The sequence below is a fragment of the Scylla paramamosain genome, chromosome 4, assembly GCF_035594125.1.
Source record: "Scylla paramamosain isolate STU-SP2022 chromosome 4, ASM3559412v1, whole genome shotgun sequence".
Classification (NCBI taxonomy): Eukaryota; Metazoa; Arthropoda; class Malacostraca; order Decapoda; family Portunidae; genus Scylla; species Scylla paramamosain.
Window position 1 is genome coordinate 29503748 of NC_087154.1, and position 21186 is coordinate 29524933.

The following is a 21186-nucleotide window of genomic DNA, read 5'->3' on the forward strand; positions in this document are numbered from 1 at the left end:
ATATATATATATATATATAAAGTAAGGAGGGTGGTTGCATAGAATGGAGATAGCTCTAAAGTGCTGATCAAACCATAAGGGCGAACCTTCCATACAGGCTCTGGAGTTAATGTAAACATTCATAAATAAGATAAAACATTATAAATAAAAGGGGTGAAATGCACTGATGTAAGTGAGGTTGTATCACTTTACTTTTCAATTAAAATCTTTTTATTTCTTTTATTTTTTGCCTCCTTTCATGAAATGTGCATGTGCAAGAAAAAGAAAGTTCTACAAATATCATATTACATGAAACTTGAAAATTTTGAGGTCCAATACCTCCTCCAATGCTCTGCATCATGAGAGTGGGTAATAACATAAAGGAATTCAGAAATATTGTATGCATGCAATATCTATAATGCTCATCTAAACATTCAGTAACTGATAATCAAAATAAAAATTACTTAGTATTTGAAATTCTATCCATAAATTTATATGAGATTAAAAATCACCTTTCACTCTTAGGATATAAATAACTATTTCAAAAACCTTACCTCACTCTTGGGATGCAAAGAGAGTTGCTCCAGGGCACGCACTTCATCCACAGGGGGATTTGAGTTCTGCATTGGTTCAAAGGTCATTCCTCCCTCACTTCTTTCACATACCTGTACCCAAAAAAAAGTCTCAGGAAAATAACACAAAATTATCATAATATGAGAACAGCTATATCTCACACCTGTTCCTAATAACTGATCCCAAAGAGGATGGCCATGATAAGGTTACACAGGGCTGTACCTCAGTGTCAGACACCAGGACAACTGAAATACATAATGGGACAACTATGGCCACAGTAACCTCAGATAGCAAGAATTTATACTGTGGTTAAAATAGCATCAACCAGTGCTCAATGCTTGACTGAGCTGAAATAGCTCAATGTCTTAGAACCAAAGCTAGCTGTTTTCATATCGTGTGACCTCACACCACAGCTACCCACATCAAGGCCATCCAAAAGCAGGTAGCCATAGAGGAAGAGCAGTGGGAATGTAAGGGAGTGTGAAAAGAGTATGAGAGTGAGTCAACAATCAGTAAATCATCACTGAGTGGGCATCTATGCTTGTGCCATTACTCTTTCTTCCTCTATTTATGACTTACAAGTGATTGCATTAAGTCTTAAAGGGGGACCAAGCTGCAACATCTTCAGCACATAAGAGAAATAAAGAGGATGAAGGAGGAGGATAAGACACCAATGGCAACTTCCACTTGCAATGCCACCACACCAGCCTCAATGCACACCACACTTCACACACCACAATGCCACCTAATGTCATTGGAATAATTATTGGAATAATTGGAATAATGGAATAATTACTTGCCTTTCATTGTTCCTTTTTATGTAGTCATCTATTGTAACATATGCAAAAAATTAATAGAATTTGTAAAGAAATAATGGTAATACTAGCTTTTCTGTACTTTGAATGGTTTTTACTAAAAACATGAAACATGAATAAAAATATTAATAAAATCCATAATATAATATATATTCTTGAAATTTAAAGTGCTGATTAATGGGGAGACTAATAAATGTATGGATGTTTTTTTTTCCAAATAAGTAAATAAAATAGACAATAGGAGGACGTAGATATGTAAATTTGCATAATATCTGACAACATGGTGTCCTGCAAACCAAACAGCTCATGATATAGAGAATATTTTATAAAAACATTTTATACATCTGTTTAGAAAACAAATGCAACAGCATGTATTGGAAACTTTCTTTATAAGAAATAATACCACTAGAACCTTTTTAAATAAAAGTATCCACATAATATCATTTATATGTATGTATTTGTGTGTATATACAAAATAATTACAAATTTTTTCAAACATGGCCTAAAAATTTCAATTCCTGAATGAAAATATTTTTTTGGTGAACATTTTTCTCTCTGACATTAGCATCCCCTTAATTCACCATCTTGGTAGCTCTGTATTCCCAACTAGACTTGACAACAGTAAGTTATTTTTAGTGACAGTTGCCACATAAACCAACCTCTCAGAAGTCAATGCTGTACCAGTGAATCCCTCTCACCTTTTATACAGTTTATATAATTCAGAAAACACTCACACTTACCCTAATCACAGAGTTTCCGTCAATTGACTGTTCAGTGAACCACATGGCTACATCAATGAGTCGAGAGGCACGAAGATTATTATATTCTTCTGGGCTAGGTTTAGATAGGCCTTCACGGTATCTGAAAAAAACAACATAAAATATTAGATATCCTCTTCTATCCAACTTCTTCAGAGATTTGTTAACTCACAGAAAAGCTCCCAAGCACTCTCTCAAGCACACAACCCTTTCTTATTGCAACTGCATTCTTTTTCATGGCATTCATTTCTATTTACCTCTACTCTTCACAGCTTAATTGTGATCTCTTTCTTTAATGCCTATTTCCTACAATTAGCGTAAACACTTAGGAATGCATTAGTAAATGAGTATCTCTGAGACAAGTTTGCCTAAAGGTTAGTCATTACTTGAATATGAATATTTTTCTTTCTTCATCCAGAGATTTTGATTTTTTTTTTTTCTTCATTCATAGATTTTTTTTTCCTATCTGATCAGGTAAGTAAATTTAGTTCTGGATATCGCTCTTGAATTGTTATGATTCCCAAATATTTAGTCCCCTCTTCTCCTCTATCCCTATATTCTACATTTCAGCATCATGCAATAGAGTCAGTACTATAGCACACTTGTACAACATTTTGTATTCATTCCAAGCAATTTACATCTAGAAACTACACATGAATATAACTAACTTGAATTTATTCAGCATCTTCTGGAGTGGTTCAAATCCTTGCAAATCCCAGTCTTCCACAAGTGGTACATCTGTGTCTGGAAAACAAAATTTCATTAGGTAATTCAGTTTTAACACTATTGAAATTAATGGCACAGTAAAATATATTTGCACTTTACATCTTTCTTTCATTACAAATTTTATGATGGAAAAAATATGAGCACTTACATTTTTCAGCATTAAAAGATCCCATAGGCTGCTGTAAGTTGTTGACTAATGTACAGAGTCCAGGCCAAATTTGCTGCTTCTTCTTCATGGCTTCTGATCTAAGCATGCCTTGTTCACATCGAACCCATTCAAACAACAAGTGAACTGGAAATATGATTGAATATTTAGATATTTAAGAAAATACAATATATATATATATATATATATATATATATATATATATATATATATATATATATATATATATATATATATATATATATATGTTACGCATAATGTGGACAATTGCCTAATGTGAACATTAGGCAGAAAATTGCCTAATGTGTACATCAAGCAAGTAGGTTGCGTAAAGTTTACAAATTGTTAACATTAGGCAAAAAATGCCTATTGTTCAAATTATGCAGCTCAATTTTGCCCAATGTGAATAAGGAAAACATAATTAATTAATGCAATATTAGTATAAGTAAAATAGGTCAATCGATCTCAGGGTTCAGTTGAGTCCAATCACAAATTTTTGCATGATCTGCCTGGGTGACAGCGCGAGTTGCATTTAATTTCTTTTCTTAGGCAGCTGCACCTTCCTGATGTACATTGAGTAGTACATTGACACTTTGTATAACCTTGCCCACCAGTGGCTCTTGCTGTTGCTGTTCTCATCGATAGGCAGATATCAGGAACCTCTTCAGACTTTATAAGGGTCTGTTTGATCCCACTTAGGTCAGCTGGTGTAAATTTTGTTCTAATAATAACCTAACCTAACCTAACCTAACCTAACCTAACCTAACCTAACCTAACCTAACCTAACCTAACCTAACTATAACAGACCCAAAGTTTCGAACAACATTCGAACAAAACTGTAGACACTGGTTTGTCATTCAATTCACATTAGGCAAAATACCCTTGCCTAATTTGAAAATCATGCCTAAAGTGGACATTAAGCAAGTAAGTTGCCTATTGTCAACATCGTGCAAACAAATTGCCTAATATGAAGATTAGGCAATTTCACTGCCTAATGTTCACATTAGGCAATTATCCACATTATGCGTGACATATATATATATATAAGGAGACTGCAAAAGGTCAATTTATCTATACATGGCAACTTCTTCCTTCCCTCCTGGAAAGATGAATACCTCTGTTGTCACCTCAACAAACTGTTTCTGCAGTGAGTCATACACAATGCAAGCAAACAGATACATAAAATAAAAAAGCAAAAATAATTGTAGGAGAAAACTCTTACCAGCTGGAAGTGCGGGGTATGTCATGAGTTGGTCAGGATCACGGATGGTATGGACGGGCAAGAGCAAGGCAGCCAGCACTCCCACAGTCAGCTCCTCCACAACTTTCAGACACTCATCATTTCTAGTTAAAAGATAAAATATCATTATATTCGTCATCATCAATGCCATCCATTGATGAACTTACCTTAATCAAATTCAATCAATCTAACAAAATTCAACTTAATATAAAATAACCTAGAAAGCCAGCTTTTCTTTTCTCTTTGACTGATACCTATTTACAAGAATGTTTTGAAGTTAACAATATAAAACTGTTTGCATATTCACATAACAAAATTCATTATTTTTCACTGTCCTGGCTTAAGAACATAAGAACATAAGAAATAAGGGAAGCTGCAAGAAGCGACCAGGCTTACTTGTGGCAGTCCCTGTATGAAACACACCTACCTATTTCCATCTGCTATCCCCATCCATAAACTTGTCTAATCTTCTCTTAAAGCTCTCTAGTGTCCTAGCACTAACTACATGATTACTGAGTCCGTTCCACTCATCTACCACTCTATCTGAGAACTAATTTTTTTCCTACCTCTTTCCTAAACCTAAATTTTTCAAGCTTGAACCCGTTATTTCTTGTTCTACCCCGGTTGCTGATCCTAAGAATTTTGCTTACATCTCCCTTGTTATAACCCTTATACCACTTAAAGACTTCTAACAGGTCCCCTCTTAACCTACGTCTCTCTAAAGAATGTAAATTTAACAGCTTCGTAAGGAATACTCCTCATCCCCTGTATCCTTTTAGTCATTCTCCTCTGTACTGATTCTAATAGACCTATATCTTTCCTGTAATGTGGGGACCAGAACTGCATCGCGTAGTCTAGATGAGGTCTGACCAGCACCAAGTATAACTTTAATATTACTCCCGGCCTTCTACTTTTAACACTCCTAAAAATGAATCCTAGTACCCTATTTGCCTTGTTTCTGCCTTCTATGCATTGTTTCCCTAGACGGAGTTCAGAGCTAACTATAACTCCTAAATCTTTCTCGTAGCCTGTACCTACCAGAGTTTGGTTGTCTAATGTGTACCTATTGTGTGGGTTTCCTCTACCTACGCTAAGCACTTTGCATTTATTGATATTAAATTGCATTTGCCATTTATCCGTCCATTCATTCATTTTATCTAAGTCTGCCTGCAAGGCGATGGCATCCGATTCTGACCTAATTAATCTACCTATCTTTGTGTCATCCGCAAATTTACTAACATCACTACTAATTCCACTATCCAAGTCATTGATATACATTAGAAATAACAATGGCCCTAATACTGATCCCTGTGGCACCCCACTAATTACATGACCCCACTCGGACTTCGAGCCGTTTATTACCACTCTCTGTCGCCTGTTACCAAGCCATGATCCTATCCAGCCTAACACCTTCCCATCTATCCCGTGTGCCCTAACCTTTCTCAGGAGCCTTTGATGGGGTACCTTGTCAAATGCTTTACTAAAGTCCAGATATAAGATATCATAACTATCACCATTATCTACTGCCTCGTACACCTTACTGTAAAAACTTAACAAGTTTGTCAGGCAAGACTTCCCCTTCGTGAAGCCATGCTGTGACTGATTTATCAAGTTATGTTTGTCTAAATGTTCCCTAATGTTCCTCGCTATTAATGACTCTAACATTTTACCTACAACTGAAGTTAAGCTGACAGGTCTATAATTAGACGCTAAAGTTTTATCTCCTTTCTTAAAGATGGGTACTACACTAGCCTGCCTCCACATTACTGGTACCTCACCCGACTCCACTGAATTCCTAAAGACAGAAACTAACGGCTCACTAATAATCTCTTTACATTCCTTAAGTACTCTGGGATATATTTCATCAGGTCCTGGTGACTTGAACTTTTTTAGCCTATCTATCTCCTGTTCCACTATCTCCCTAGTTATGGAAATATCTGTCAGCTTCTCATTCTCATCTGCTCTAAACACCTGTTCACTATCTGGCATATCCTGCATATTTTCCTGGGTGAAGACAGTTAAAAAATAATCATTCAGAAGTTTACTAATTTCCTTCCCAAAACTAACCAGCTCCCCATCTGCTGCCTTTACTTGAACCATCCTCACTCCTTATCAGAGGACACTTTCAGCATGTCAGCAGTTACTTCAAGTTAAGAACAGCTTCAATAGCCTTCAGTTTAAATTACACCTCCCTCACTTTGAAGCTTTCAAGCAGTACAGGAGGGCATTAGTTTGCAGTTACAGGTTTCTAAGTGATTCTGTCAATTTATTACACATGAACTATCAAAGATTCTCCCTCTGGGCATTCCTAATGCCCACTTCACTCCGGTCCCTCCTCAGGATCTCCCTAGGTGATGGCACCTCTGGCATTTTACCTCTGCTAGTTGGGGGACCTGAGGAGGTATTTTCCTGATTTTCCTTGGAATGACTACTGCTTCTGTGTCAGAGACCTGTCTTTGAGTGCTAAGCACATAACAGAGGTGGTAGTGTCTGGCATGGAGGTGTACATTCCTCACTCTTTTTCTTGACATAAACCTTCCAAACCTTGGTTTAACACAGCTTGTTCTCATACTATACATGACAGAGAGGTGGCCCACGAATGGTACTTAAGCCTTCCATCACCAGAATCTCATGCACTTTATATTTCTGCTCGGAACCATGCCAAATCTGTTCTCCAACTAGCCAAAAACTCCTTTATTAACAGAAAATGTCAAAATCTTTCAAGATCTAACTCTCCTCATGACATCTGGCATCTAGCGAAAAATATCTCCAATAACTTTGCTTCTTCTTTCCCTCCTTTATTTCAACCAGATGGCACTCCTGCTATCACATCTATTTCTAAATCAGAACTCTTTGATCAAACCTTTGCAAAAATCTCTACCTAGGACGATTCAGGGCTTGTTCCTCCCTCTCCTCCACCCTCTGACTACTTCATGCTACCTATTAAAATTCTTCACAATGATGTTTTCCATGCCCTTGCTGGTCTAAACCCTTGGTGGGCTTATGGATCTGATGGGGTCCCTCCTATTGTTCTTCGAAACTGTGCCTCCATGCTTGCACCTTACCTAGTCAAACTCTTTCAGCTCTGTCTGTTAACATCTACCTTTCTTTCTTGCTGGAAGTTTGCCTACATTCAGCCTGTTCCTAAAAAGGGTGACCATTCTAATCTCAAACTACCATCCTATTGCTTTAATTTCTTGCCTATCTAAAGTCTTTGAATCTATCCTCAACAGGAAGATTCTTAAACATTTATCACTTCACAACCTTCTATCTGATCACCAGTATGGCGATCAGATAGAAGGCATTCTGAGACGTCTCCACCAGTTTTTCTCACCCCCCAGCTGCTAACTCTGTACAAGGGGCTTATCTGTCCATGTATGGAGTATGCTTCACATGTCTGGAGGGGGTTCCACTCATACTGCTCTTCTAGACAGGGTGGAATTAAAAGCTTTTCGTCTCATCAGCCTCTCTCTCTTCACTGCAATGTTGCATCTCTAGCTGTCTTCTACCGCTATCTTCATGCTAACTGCTCTTCTGATCTTGCTAACTGCATTCCTCTCCTTCTCCTGTGGCCTCACTGCACAAGACCCTCTTCTTTCTCTCACCCCTATTCTGTCCACCTCTCTAATGCAAGAGTTAACCAGTATTCTCAGTCATTCATCCCCTTCTCTGGTAAACTCTGGAACTCTCTGCCTGCTTTTGTATTTCCACCTTCCTATGACTTGAATTCCTTTAAGAGGGAGGTTTCAAGACACTTATCCTCCATTTTTTGACTACTGCTTTGGACCCTTTTCTGGGACTGGCATCTCAGTGGGCTTTTTTTTTTTTTATTGGATTTTTGTTGCCCTTGGCCAGTGTCCCTCCTACATAAAAAAAAAAAGAAAGTCATCCACAATTACTTTCCTGTGGCCATTCTTAATGCAGTGTTCATCCAGTATGACTGCATTACTATTTGAGATCCAGCTTATGTAATAGTTTATTGGCAATAATTTGGGTTGATCATTTTGTTTACCCAGGAATTCTTTGCTCTCTACATAGTTTTTTCTCTCAAACTCTTCATTTTGCAGGCAAGTACTGTACATTACTACCAACATTCTTCATTGTTTATCATAGCTTTATTTCATTTTGGGCATTCATTACAGCTTCCTTTGGACAACCATATTCACATTACCAATCCATCAGTAATTCTATGCCCAGCTGACCTCTGTGTCTAACTTTAAACTTCATCTACATCTCTGGATATTTTAAAACAACTTTCTATTGATTCTATGAAGTATCATCTCTCTCTCCCTTTAACTTCTAAATACTCATACTGCCTCCTTTATGAAATATTTTTTTTTGTATTTTACTTCTTGATTTCTATATCCCCCCCCCCCTCTCTCTCTCTCTCTCTCTCTCTCTCTCTCTCTCTCTCTCTCTCTCTCTCTCTCTCTCTCTCTCTCTCTCTCTCTCTCTCTCTCTCTCTCTCTCTCTCTCTGTTTTCAAGAACACATTACATCTTGGGTATATGTTGATGATGGCTTGCAGTTTACTGTGAGATGGATAAGTGTTCAGTACTCACCTAGTCATTCTAAAACATTCAACTGTACACTTACCCCTTAGTATTCTCTAATTTCTCCTCATCCTTCTTCACACCAGCTTCTTCACCAGTCTTAACTTTAATCTTTCCCGAAAAGTAACACAGGGCAAAAAGATTTACCACAACCATCTGAAAAGATTGGATTAGTTATATTCTTTAGAAATAAAAAATGAGCATCATTTTGCAAATCACACAACTGCACATAATCATTTCATCAGAAGTCCATTTTCACAAATTTGTAGGAATTGCTATTATAATATTTAGTAAATCAGTTTTCTCTATGGAATTACTTATTTTACAAATAGATATGAAAGGGCTGCTGTATATGGAAGGCCCTTTAAATGTAATGAGTAATTTTATGATTTGAGAGAAAAGACAACTGTAGATAAGACAGATGTAATAAAATGCTGAACAACAAATCTTGGGGAAGGAGGGTCACATAAGAAAACCTGTAATGAAATATCTAAATGGACCTCAAATATTTATTATGGATGTGCTAATGCTGTACCAGCACAGTCTATTTATCTATATACCAAAATGAGATCCTCTGTAAAGGGAAATGGCCTAGACAAGATAAAACAAATTGTTTCACTGTAAGAATAAAAACACAGGGCAGAATGTTCCTAGTTTCCTCACTCTGCTCCTTTTAGTGGTCTTAAAACATACAGGGAATACGGTGGCAGGCTTTTTCACAGACAGCCCAGCCAGAGTGTGAGGCCAGGCCATCCACACTATCACAGTGCCTGTTATATAATGGTTAGAAATACCTATATATATGCCAGAAAAAGTAGGCTTGTGTAGTTCCCATAAATTACAAAAAAAATATGAGAATACTGAAAAGAATACAAAGAGTAGCAATTAAGATGTTATTAAAGTTAGATGACTTGATACTGTAAACCTAAGTGTATAAATGCAATGTAAACCAATACATCTACCCAAATCAATCCATGATTCATTATTTTCAAATTTCCTACATTAAACTTTATGCAGTCAGATAAACAGCACTCACTATCTTACTCCCTTAATGTCACCATACAAAATATCTGATCTTGTTTCTTAAGATTTCAATAGTAATAGATTTTAATAGGTAACTACACACCTGAATCAAACTGGTCCTAGTAAATGCATTGGTAGCTACCAAAGTGGACAGGGCTGAGGAGAGGGTTGGAAGTGCTTCTTGAGCATGTACAGCATCTGCATTTAAATAAAGCCGTGCATGGCACTGTAAAAACAGGTTTGTGTATTCCTCTCCTGTGACTCGTGATGATCCACTCACATCATTGTTACGGCTGAAATGAAATGAAACATGAAATATAAAGGTCTTATTTCAAATTACAATAACCTACAAAGTTACAGCTACATTTGAAAATGAAGACACTTCACATGTACTATAGATAAAAACATCAGGAAATGAGGAAATGTGAATAAGAAATATATTACATGGTTATGAACTGTGAAAAAAGAACATCCATGATTATGAAATCAAGAAAACACTTAATATATATATATATATATATATATATATATATATATATATATATATATATATATATATATATATATATATATATATATATATATATATATATATATATATATACATAAATGAAAAGAGAAGGGAACATAAGTGTGTTGGGCAAAAATGTGGAGAGTGACTATCTATTATCTATTAAGCCAACCACAAGAATAAGAAGGTAAGACAGCAAAGATGCAAGTGTTGTGGGATGAAAAGAGTGTTCAACAAAAAATATGTAGGATACTTTTATGTTATAGTCACTTTTTTTGTTTAGTTTCCAGAAAGATGAAATCAGATGAAAAGCAAATTTAGAGAGAGAGAACAAAAGAATAAGTGCAACAGTCAACATAATGATAAATAATACTTGCACTTAATATTAAAACAATGTTTATGATAAAATAAGGCTCTAATGTACAGAAACAACAGACTTTTCCAACATGAATAGATAATGAAAGAAAAGCAGTACATATCAACTTGATAATATTGTAGTCTTAAAAAGCCTACACACACACAAAACCTGTTCATGATCTTTTAATCCAAAAACAGTAGTATATCAGAGGCTAGCTTTCCTGTTGTGCATCAAAGAGGAACATTGTAAGTTATATCACCCTCAAAGATGATAGAGCATAATCTCAAATACATAGTGTACCTAGACAAGGATTTAAGCCACCAATCCCTCAGTTTTAGGCTGAACATACTAATCACTATTTTACCAGCTGAATAAAGTGGTAAAGCATTCATATAATGATGCAATTCATACTTACCAAGAAGCCAAAAGCTTTGAAAGTGTTTGTGTTAAATTTGCAGGAGCACCTGGGAAAGGACAAGGCACACACATGGCTCGAACATAAAGTGCCACAGCCGCTAGACGGTTTCCTCGCCCAGCCTCAAGGAGTGCAAGTTGATTATATGGGTGGCCACTGGTTGGTGCAACCATAACTGCATGTCTGAAACATATATAAAACAATGTGTTGTCTTCATGTCATCTTCATCATCATTTTCTTTCCTAAGTCACAGAAGTTTCATAAATATCATTTTAAAGTTAAAAAATTGTCTCATAAATTTATGAAGCAGAACCAAAATAAAGTACCTGTAATATGTCTCTGCTTGCTTAGCTTGATGGCGATACCTTGCTAAGTCTCCCAGATGCACCAAACAGTACTGGCAGATATACAAGGCATTCTTCTGACTGCTTGCTTTGGATTTTGTTTGTGTAGACACATTTAGGTCTACTACACCATATATGCTGTCCTTCCTGCATAAAAATTCACTTTTAGTATCTAGTAAGTCATATTTTAAAAAGCAGTGATTTCATGCTGTTTATTCACACAAAGTGCAACAAAAAGAAAGGCAGAAAAAAGTACTAACCTCCGAAAAGGCAAGTCAAGGCCATACTCTGAGCATATTTGATTGAAGAGCTGCAGGTAGAATCCACTAGCTGAATTGAGAAACCATCCTAACAAATCCCGAGCTTCATTTGAACCTCCCTGTCAGATGAAAGAAATTATGCAATATATATATATATATATATATATATATATATATATATATATATATATATATATATATATATATATATATATATATGTGTGTGTGTGTGTGTGTGTGTGTGTGTGTGTGTGGTGTGTGTGTGTGTGTGGTGTGTGTGTGTGTATGGTGTGTGTGTGTGTGTGTGTGTGTACACAGTGGAACCTCGATTTTCGAACTTAATTCATTCCTGAATGATGTTTGAAATCCAAACTGTTCGAAAACCAAAACTATTTTCCCCAAACTTGGTGACACAGAATTCATCAAAAGATATTGTTTAGGTCATGCAGGCATCCTCTTTGTCATTGATTAAGTGAGGGAAGCATCAGATGGTACACTTGGTGACACAGAATTCATCAAAAGATATTGTTTAGGTCATGCAGGCATCCTCTTTGTCATTGATTATGTGAGGGAAGCCTCACAGAGTGACACAGAGAGGAGCAACCCATTCACTGCCAATATGAAGGTAATCATAACACTTAAACATCTTGCTGCTGGGAAAAGCTACTGGGAAAATGCAGTTGTGCAGTAGTGATGGCATTGTAGGTCACAGAGAGAGCCACAGGAAGCTCAGGATTATTCCTGAGCGCCGAACCTTGTTTGTTTACATTGAGGTTCTTCCACTTCTTCAATGGGATCACATTTAACTTGTTTCAAAGACTGAATTACTATCTTATCCTCTATGTCTCTCCTCCAGTTATATAAAAACAAAGGAAATATTTATAGAAACTGTAAATTAGTAATAAATGGCAGCTTTTGCTGTGTCTTGTAGTATCTGAAATCAAGTAACTTTGTTCGAAAACCGAATTATAGTACAGCAACTGAAGCAATTAAGAGTTAAAATTTTATTAAAAAACCGAGTTGTTCAGAAAGGGAGACATTCGGTAACTGAGTCCACTATGTGTGTGTGTGTGTGTGTGTGTTTATATATATATATATATATATATATATATATATATATATATATATATATATATATATATATATATATATATATATATATATATATATATATATATATATATATTGCAGCTTGAAGATAATGAGTTAACATAAAACCCAAAATAATCACTACAATAATAAACCCAAATTGAAAACAACATACCAGTTATCAACAGGTATGAATAGCAGACCAAGTGATGAAAAAAGCATATATCCAATATATATAAACTGTTTAACAAGTATATATGTATGATAACATATAAACAGCTGTGGTTTCTTACCTGTTTATCTTTAGCCTGAGCTTGAAGTTGTGTTATTGTGTTCCTAAAACCTTGGTTCCACAGGTCTCGTTCCACCCCATGATCCAAAGCAGCCTCAATCCAATGGACCAAAAGCTGCCCACATACCACCTAGGAGTTAAATATACTCAGTTATCAAAAAACTTTAAAGAACAGAATAAAAACTATCCTAAAGTATTCTATGTAACTTGCCTTTTACACATAAAATTGAGGAAACATTCATGAAATAAGCAGAAACAGAAACATACAAAAACAAAACTAGTAAAAAAATTACAAAATCAAATATATTACTACAACTACTACTACTACTACTACTGTTGTCTGTCAAATCTAAGCTGGCACACATGACACTTAATCCTCTAGATATGGCAGCTGCTTTTTGCCAAATGCCACCCCCCCCCCCACTTCAGCACCCTGTTCTTTTTCTCTGTCAGTAAACCATGTCAAAATATTCTGTATTCTTATATTTGACTATAAAGTTATACATTTTTAAGAATAATCCATTCTTGTTGGTAAATATAAAGAACTTGGTATGACACATGAAACCCTGCTTGTGTGGCACTGCTTCAGAATGCCAGGTTGAGTGAAGGGCAGCTGTCACCTTATTGTCCCATCCACACCAGCACTGCATAAGGTCAGGTCATCACGTCTACAGCACTCACATCTACCGCAATGGAAACTTCTCTAGATGGTACACATCTACACAGTTAAGCAAAGGATATTACATACATATAAAGTAAATTACTGCAGTATTTTTCAAAGAGAGAAGAATAAAGAAGTCTTTACTAATATTTCAAAGATCAGATCTCAAACAGCAGCAGCAACACGTGTGGGTAAATTAACAATAGATAGAATATGCAACCAAGCATAATGAAGAAAATGATGAATTGACCAAATTTTCATCTCCCAAGAAACAGCACAGGCATGTGAAACAGAGGTTAGTTTGACAGTTGAAGATGCAGCAACAGTGCACCAGGAGGTTCACATGCACCAATTTAGATTTGCCAGACCATACTACTGCTACTACTACTACTACTACTATTATTAATATTAATAATAATAGTATGTACATACATCACAAAATAAAAACAATAAATGATACCCTTAACAACTCACCTTGCCCTAACTCTCATATAACTCTCACTTTCATCACCTTGAAGCGTCTGACATCTATGGCCAACTGTACTTTCTCTTGTATAACCTCACTGATTTATTGTATACTAGAAAATCATTGCACACTGGAGTTAAATGGAAGAATACAGCTAAAATGAAGTTAAGGGTTAAAATGAAGAATACAATTAGGAAGAAGTTAGAATTAAAAGGAAGTTTGCTTAAATTAAATTAAATTAAAAGGAGTTTGCTAGAATGAGATAAAAGAGTTTTTCCCTGATAGTTGCTTATTTTCTTATCTTTCAAAAATAATTTTTAATATACATATGAAAAACTCAGTCACTATTTTTTTTTTTATATAAGTAAGAGAGGCTCTAGCTAAGAGCAACAAAAAGACAGAAAAAAAAAAGGCCCACTGAAGATGCCTATTCCAAAAGATAATTTTCCAAAAAGAATATCCAAAATTACAAGAAGTGTCCTGAAACCAACCTCTTGAAAAGTCTAAGTCATAGGGAGTAGGAAATACTGAATCAGTCAAGAGTTCAAGAGTTTACAATAAAAAGATATAAAATACCGGGAATACTGGTTAATTCTTATGTTAGGATGATGGACAGAATAGGGGTGGGAGAAAATAGAAAGCCTTCTGCAGCAAGGATGCAGGAGACTCAGAAGCATGGGCAGGAGAACAAGTTAGGTCACTGCACACATCGAGACAACATCCAGTTTTGGATTGAAACTGATGATGAAGTAGGGGAGAACAGAGGACTTGCTTTCAGTTGCCTCAGACACCTGTGTTTCAGTGAGAAAAAGATGAGGTTTACTACAAGAGAGGTGGTATTCCACAAATTGAAAATTAGATCTTAGACCATAAATGTTGCTGAAGTTTATGTAGAAATAATTGAGGGGTTTATCAAGACACTGGGTTGATACCAGAAGACTGGTTGGACCTGAGGACATTTCTGGTCCACTTCCCAGATAGGGGAATCCAAGGCTGGTCTTACTGGAGCAATTTTTAGTGCCATTTCTAATCTTAATTCTGAGTGAAATGTGTAGATGTGTTAGGTGCATGCAGTGTAATGTGAAGGAAGAGAATTGTCTTTAGAGACCACACTATGAATGCTCCATCTATGTCAGTGCTTATGGGACCTCCTGAGGAGTAATTATCATTTCAGTTGGTGACTAATGCCTCATAAAAGTCAAGGCTGTAAGGTGCAATAGTCACTCCCACATGGTTGTCCAATTTTCTAAAGGTGAAATATTCCACTGGAGTTGGTTCTGATATCATGTCTCACTCTATTACCTTCCACCATTCCATGCTTTACTAATGATGCTAAACCTAAACTGGTCTTACCAAACCAAACTTAACTTCCTCAAAAGTCAGCTATGATCCTTTAGGTGGCTCTTCAGTAATGAATGTATCTAAGTAGAGGGGTACTGTGTGTCCTTGCTCTGTGGATCACCTATATGATGATATTTATTCATAGAAAAATTGTTGGCTTCTAAAAATAAACACTATCACTGAGTCCACAAACCTAAGAAAATAACAGACAGTTATAACACTACTGCAGTCTATCTACTCCTGAAAAATAATATCCCCCAAAGATCTACAAACCTCCATGTTTGAGCTGACCACCTTTTTCCTTCATCCTTTTTTTACAGACTTTTCAGAGCATAAATAGTTTTCATACTTATTCTGTCTTGTTTAGATCCATGCAACATCACATACAATATGCAGATGAGTGAAGAAAACTCACTTTTATAGGTACCACACACCTCACTAATCCTGAATCCATGCTGACTTCATCAGGGCTGACTGTCGCATTGAGTGTCAATATGGCATCAATTTAGATTGCAACTAAGCCCAAGAAGAAATCAGTTGCAGATATTCCTAATTTCAAATGTTCTCTAAATTTGTTTAAATGACCATTCAACTTTATAATGAATCTTATCACTCATATAACTGAAACTTAAAAATGAATACAGCACATAACTTTGTCAGTTTCAAGACTAACTGTTTCTATACATCTTTAATATCAAAGGCAAGAAAGTTATTAATTTTTAAAGTAGAATGCTAGGGAAAAAAACATTTATTAGTGTTAGATCTTGAATTTGGAACTAATCTCAAACTTGGAAACAATACCATACTCCAAAACAGTCAGTTTGAATTACAAACCTGCAGCTGATGCTGAACAGCCCAGGCTTCATTATTACCCACTAAAGGGCTGCAACTGCTCAAACGACTCTTTAGACCCTCAGCCTCCCTGCATAAAGAAATTATGTATATGTATTTATATACATTAGGAAAAGCTTACATATATAGATATCCTTAGTCTCACTTTCTATACTTGATTAATAGGGTTTTGTTTCTGAAAATCAGAGACAAACCAGCAAATTATTGCTTAATTAATTCTAGTAATCTATTTTGAAACCAATCTGTAAACAGCTACTTATAAATTATTTCTATTTATTTGTTTAATTTAATGATATTTGGTAGCTTATGTACTATTTAACTATTCTTTTAGCAATAGACACAGAGAATAATGGTTAACATTAAGACATGGAGAGAGAGAGAGAGAGAGAGAGAGAGAGAGAGAGAGAGAGAGAGAGAGAGAGAGAGAGAGAGAGAGAGAGAGAGAGAGAGAGAGAGAGAGAGAGAGAGAGAGAGAGAGAGAGAGAGAGAGAGAGAGAGAGAGAGAGAGAGAGAGAGAGAGAGAGATCTAAAAAGATCCTAAAAGGGGAGGGATTCTAATTAGGTTTTGGCCAATTTAGTTTTAGGGACGTAATGAGCGAATCCACAATACAGGAAGATGGAAAACTTTATCAATGCCATGCCCCAGAGATCACTACTGGAAGTGATCAAGAAGTGAAGATACTCTTACATTAACAAAATGTGAAGAAACCCAAAATGAATGTGCGGCAAGACTCAGAGAGAGGGATGGCATGCACTAATTATAATCACACAGTGACTGAAGGTTGCATCATCAAACTCTAGCATCCTACCTGTCAACACTGTGTCCAAACCTGTGCATGCAGTATGCCTTAGGAACACTCATCACTAGTAGCAACATATATCCAGAAGCAGTACTGCCAAATACTGCTTAATATACTGTAGTTAGTTTTGAGTCCCAAACAATGAAATAATAAATGATACCTGTAAACATTATAAATAGTGATAGTATTCTTAAAAGCATACCATGTACATAGTTTCAGACATGTTATGCTGCCAAAGTATGATGCTGCAACATTCAGCTCTTGTGATTGTACAGTTAAGAAGACCAGTAACCAGGAAAAAGAAATTGAATGAGATACAACTCTGACATGGAAAGCTGAATACAGGCAAAATTAGATAAGGAAATGAGATGCACGGCTTTTCAACCCCATTCTATTTCACATTATATGGCAAGGAAATGTCACAAACAGGCAGATTACACAGTGGGATATGCTGTTCAATGATACATGATAAACTCACCCAGACAATATTAACCAAATTTTTGGACTCTCATGCATTCCACATCATAAGCTGAATATGTATTCAGTTAATCTACCTCATTTAACCTAAGCTGACCCCATCAATCCCACGGATATCCTTGTTTCACTTTTCAACATTTATAATATACAGTATATCTATCTATATATGTACCAGTCTGATGTCCTCTCAAAGGGAGGCAGCTGAGACAAGACATCACATCTAGCTTCATTTTGGGAATACATGGAGGATCAGATTCACAATGCCACAACACTGTCCCACTTAGGGACCTTTTAGGATATGCAGGGAATATGGTGGCAGTATTGCAAACCATTAGTATTATCAACTTTCTGGATGGATTATATAAAAAGAAATTCACTATATAATAGTTGTTCCAGACCTTTTAGCAAAACTCAACTTGTTAACCATATTCTTCCAAACCAATGGCAAAGTGTGCAATCTGGCTGTCCTTCTACCACTGTGGGAACATTCATGATATCTAAAAATATTCATCATATTATGACACTGATGACCATAATCATAATGCTGCTGAAACATGGGCAACAACTAACAAATAGGGAGAATGATAAGTAAAATAGGTAAAACATGGTACCTAACAAGAAGTGGCATTCAGTCATGTTCCAAATGCAAACCAATGCATTATCTGCCATTAAGGTAACACATCATCTTATCTTGACAACCCCAAAGTTGTTAGCACAGCTTTAGGGACTAGAGTGCCCTGATCTCAAAGTTATAATGTCAAGTTAAATCCTTAGTTTTGAAAAGCCCGTCATTGTTACATGGCTAAAACTGAAGAATGGCTGTTAGTTTGACTTGAATGGTAAGAGACAAAAAAGCAGCTAGCACAATTTTAAGGGGGATCTACAGGGGAAGAGCCTACATATTAGCATTACAAAAATAAACATTTGAAGGTAAAATGACCCTCGCTATCACAAGACCAAGAGACTGACATACAGTTACTCTTGAGGGTGGGGTGTCCAGAGATAGGGGAAACCAACCTTGGTTAGTATTAGACAATACACACTTGCTTTTCCCATTCCAACACCCTACTTTCCCACAAGCTCCCCAAGCTTGGTGTACAATGAGAATGAGATAAAGGAAATGGAAGTATTAAATAAAAATGAAGTTTTGCTACAGATGAATAGCGTGGTGTAAAACTATAGTTTAATATAACACTTCCATATTTCTCTATTTCTTTGGTAATGGACAAATGTTCAACCTTCTGGCAAGGGGAACTTTCCCCCATCTGCCATTCATTAATCTCTTTGATATCAATCAATGTCCAACTAATAGCTGCACTTCAGTCTCTTATGTACTGTTACAATAGCAGAAAACAGACAGTATGGGTGTGATATAAAGTGTGTTGGGAGGAGGTGTTGCTAAGTGAGACATTGCTATGTGGCCGTAGGATTATGCCTGTTGACCCCTGCTTCCCCAGCCATGTGCAGTGAGGTGTGGAAATGAACGAGATTTCCGGATCCCACACTTTGTGGAGAGAGGAGGCAGGCAACTGTGAGCATCAGTCAGCAATGAGGCTCAGAGGGGAGAAGACATCCTATGGAGTTGGCCACCAGACACAGACATGGAGCAGAGCAGCACAGACAGCAGCAGTGTCAAGCCAAATCTGGTGCCCATGGGTCTGTAGACAGCAGCTGTGGATGCACTGATAAGCAGACCTGAAGTGAGGGTGAATACACATGTGGTGACCAGAGATTTGGTGCCTGAACGTGTGATGGCCTGCACAAGGTGCTGTGGAGGCCAGAGGGAGTGTCGGCCTGAGGAGAACCACAGAGGGTAGAGATCAGAGCTGGCTGTGGAACTTCCCTGCTGCTGGAAGAACAGAGGCTGGAAGGAACCTCTGTTAGGTGTCTGCTGTGTACCTGAGAACTGATCTGAGGATGGATTGCATGGGAAAGACATCCTGTGGCTGTGAGGATTACCACTTTTGGGAAGTGCAGCTGAGAGAGATCTAGCTGTGTTCAGCTGCAGCTCCTGCGTTACACTCAGAGACATGTCTTGTGCTTCTGCTCCTGTGCTCACCTTGTGTGTTGGGATGCCAGGTTCTTGTCCTTCTGGGCAGCAGTGCTGAGACTTATAGTGGTGTGAGGATTATGATGCCCATATCTGGCCTTGCATGCTCTGCAGGGATGTCTGAGTGACTCTGCCTTGCATGTGTATGGACACCCAATTAACTCTGGCCAGCGAATGTGTGTGGATGGTGTGTGCCACACTTAAGACTCAGTGGAGTCTTAAGTGGAGTTGTGGTGCCTCTGGTGCCCTGTGAGACACAAGATAACTGTGCCCTGTTCTCTAGCGACACCTGTGGTGTCATTATACCCTTTGCATGTCCTTCTTGCCTCGCACTCCACAGTATGCCAATTCCTGTGACTTGCTTCCACCTGCATTGTGGCACCTGGTAATGCAGTAAGTGCTGTCCTGACTTTTCTGTGTGAGTTGCTGGCTGTCCAGGTAAGAGTGTTACTAGCAGCTCTGGGTGGTGGTGCAAGTAGTGGGTGCTGCAACAGTACAGATGAGAGGCTTTTCACAACTAAACCTAACTTTATAACATTATAACCTAACCCTATCTGGGTAAGGGGAAGCTTCATCTTCATCCCTCATAAACATCCTCAAAACTGTGCAAACTGATGACAACAACTGACAACTGAAAATATGACGTACGACATGAGGCCTTGAAAAATAACAAGTAAATTTGCAAAATAGGTTTAACTGGTTGATGGAAGCAGTGACATCAAGGAATTGGTCAGATAGCTTATAGATGCACTGTACTTCATCTTGACCTACTAATCCCTCAAAGGAATATAATACAATATAATTTATTTAACCATACAATGACAAACTGAGACAACACCAGTGAACAATCTTTAATCTTTTCTGTTATTAGTTTATTATAAAAGTAAATTTCAGATTAAATATACTCCAAATAATGAGTTTAACACATGGGAAAAGCTAAACCTATATGCTGCATGTTGTAAAAAACTGCAGATACACGTAACAGCTGGCATTGAGTAATGTATGTAAGTTTCCTAAAACCTATGTGTTTTCCTGTGGTACATCCTTTCCAGCATGAGAGTTTCATGGCTTCATTTCTGAGCATTGCCTAGGTGCCCTTCTCTCACCCACTCTTGATACCAATTCCCTCAAGACAAACCCTAACCCCCGCATCATTCTCATCTTCTCTCCTGTGGAGTTCCAGCTTCTGCAACATTGCCAGCAGTGAAAATTTCCCCCACAACCCGAACCTCACACAGGCCACCCAGCCATCCAGGATACGGCTTGCCATAATAAACCAAATGAGCAGGTCTAACAGCCAAACACAATACATTCCTGAGGAACACTACGAGCCACCAGTACCCTGCTTGCTGCCTTCCCCAGCCAGCCGCCACTGTCAGTAGTCGAGTTCTTCTTGTTATTTTATGTTTCCAGCACAATCACGACCACCTTCAGGAAT

At 37.2% G+C, this 21186-nt stretch overlaps 1 protein-coding gene across 2 annotated transcripts in view; it reads right to left on the reverse strand.

Moving 5' to 3' along the window:
- Positions 1-21186, reverse strand: part of LOC135099949 (nonsense-mediated mRNA decay factor SMG7-like) — a 28045-nt gene that overhangs the window by 6687 nt on the left and 172 nt on the right. The window contains exons 2-13 of one of the 2 annotated variants that reach the window (XM_064002682.1): positions 16404-16491; positions 13103-13231; positions 11721-11839; positions 11443-11607; positions 11117-11299; positions 9936-10125; positions 8853-8965; positions 4240-4361; positions 3000-3143; positions 2794-2869; positions 2108-2228; positions 534-644 (exon numbers count right to left, since the gene is read on the reverse strand). In XM_064002682.1, coding sequence (XP_063858752.1) covers positions 534-644; positions 2108-2228; positions 2794-2869; positions 3000-3143; positions 4240-4361; positions 8853-8965; positions 9936-10125; positions 11117-11299; positions 11443-11607; positions 11721-11839; positions 13103-13231; positions 16404-16491 — 1561 coding nt within the window. Of the gene's footprint in view, positions 1-533; positions 645-2107; positions 2229-2793; positions 2870-2999; positions 3144-4239; positions 4362-8852; positions 8966-9935; positions 10126-11116; positions 11300-11442; positions 11608-11720; positions 11840-13102; positions 13232-13721; positions 14557-16403; positions 16492-21186 lie in introns of those variants that run through there. The other variant, XM_064002683.1, reaches the window with a different exon arrangement.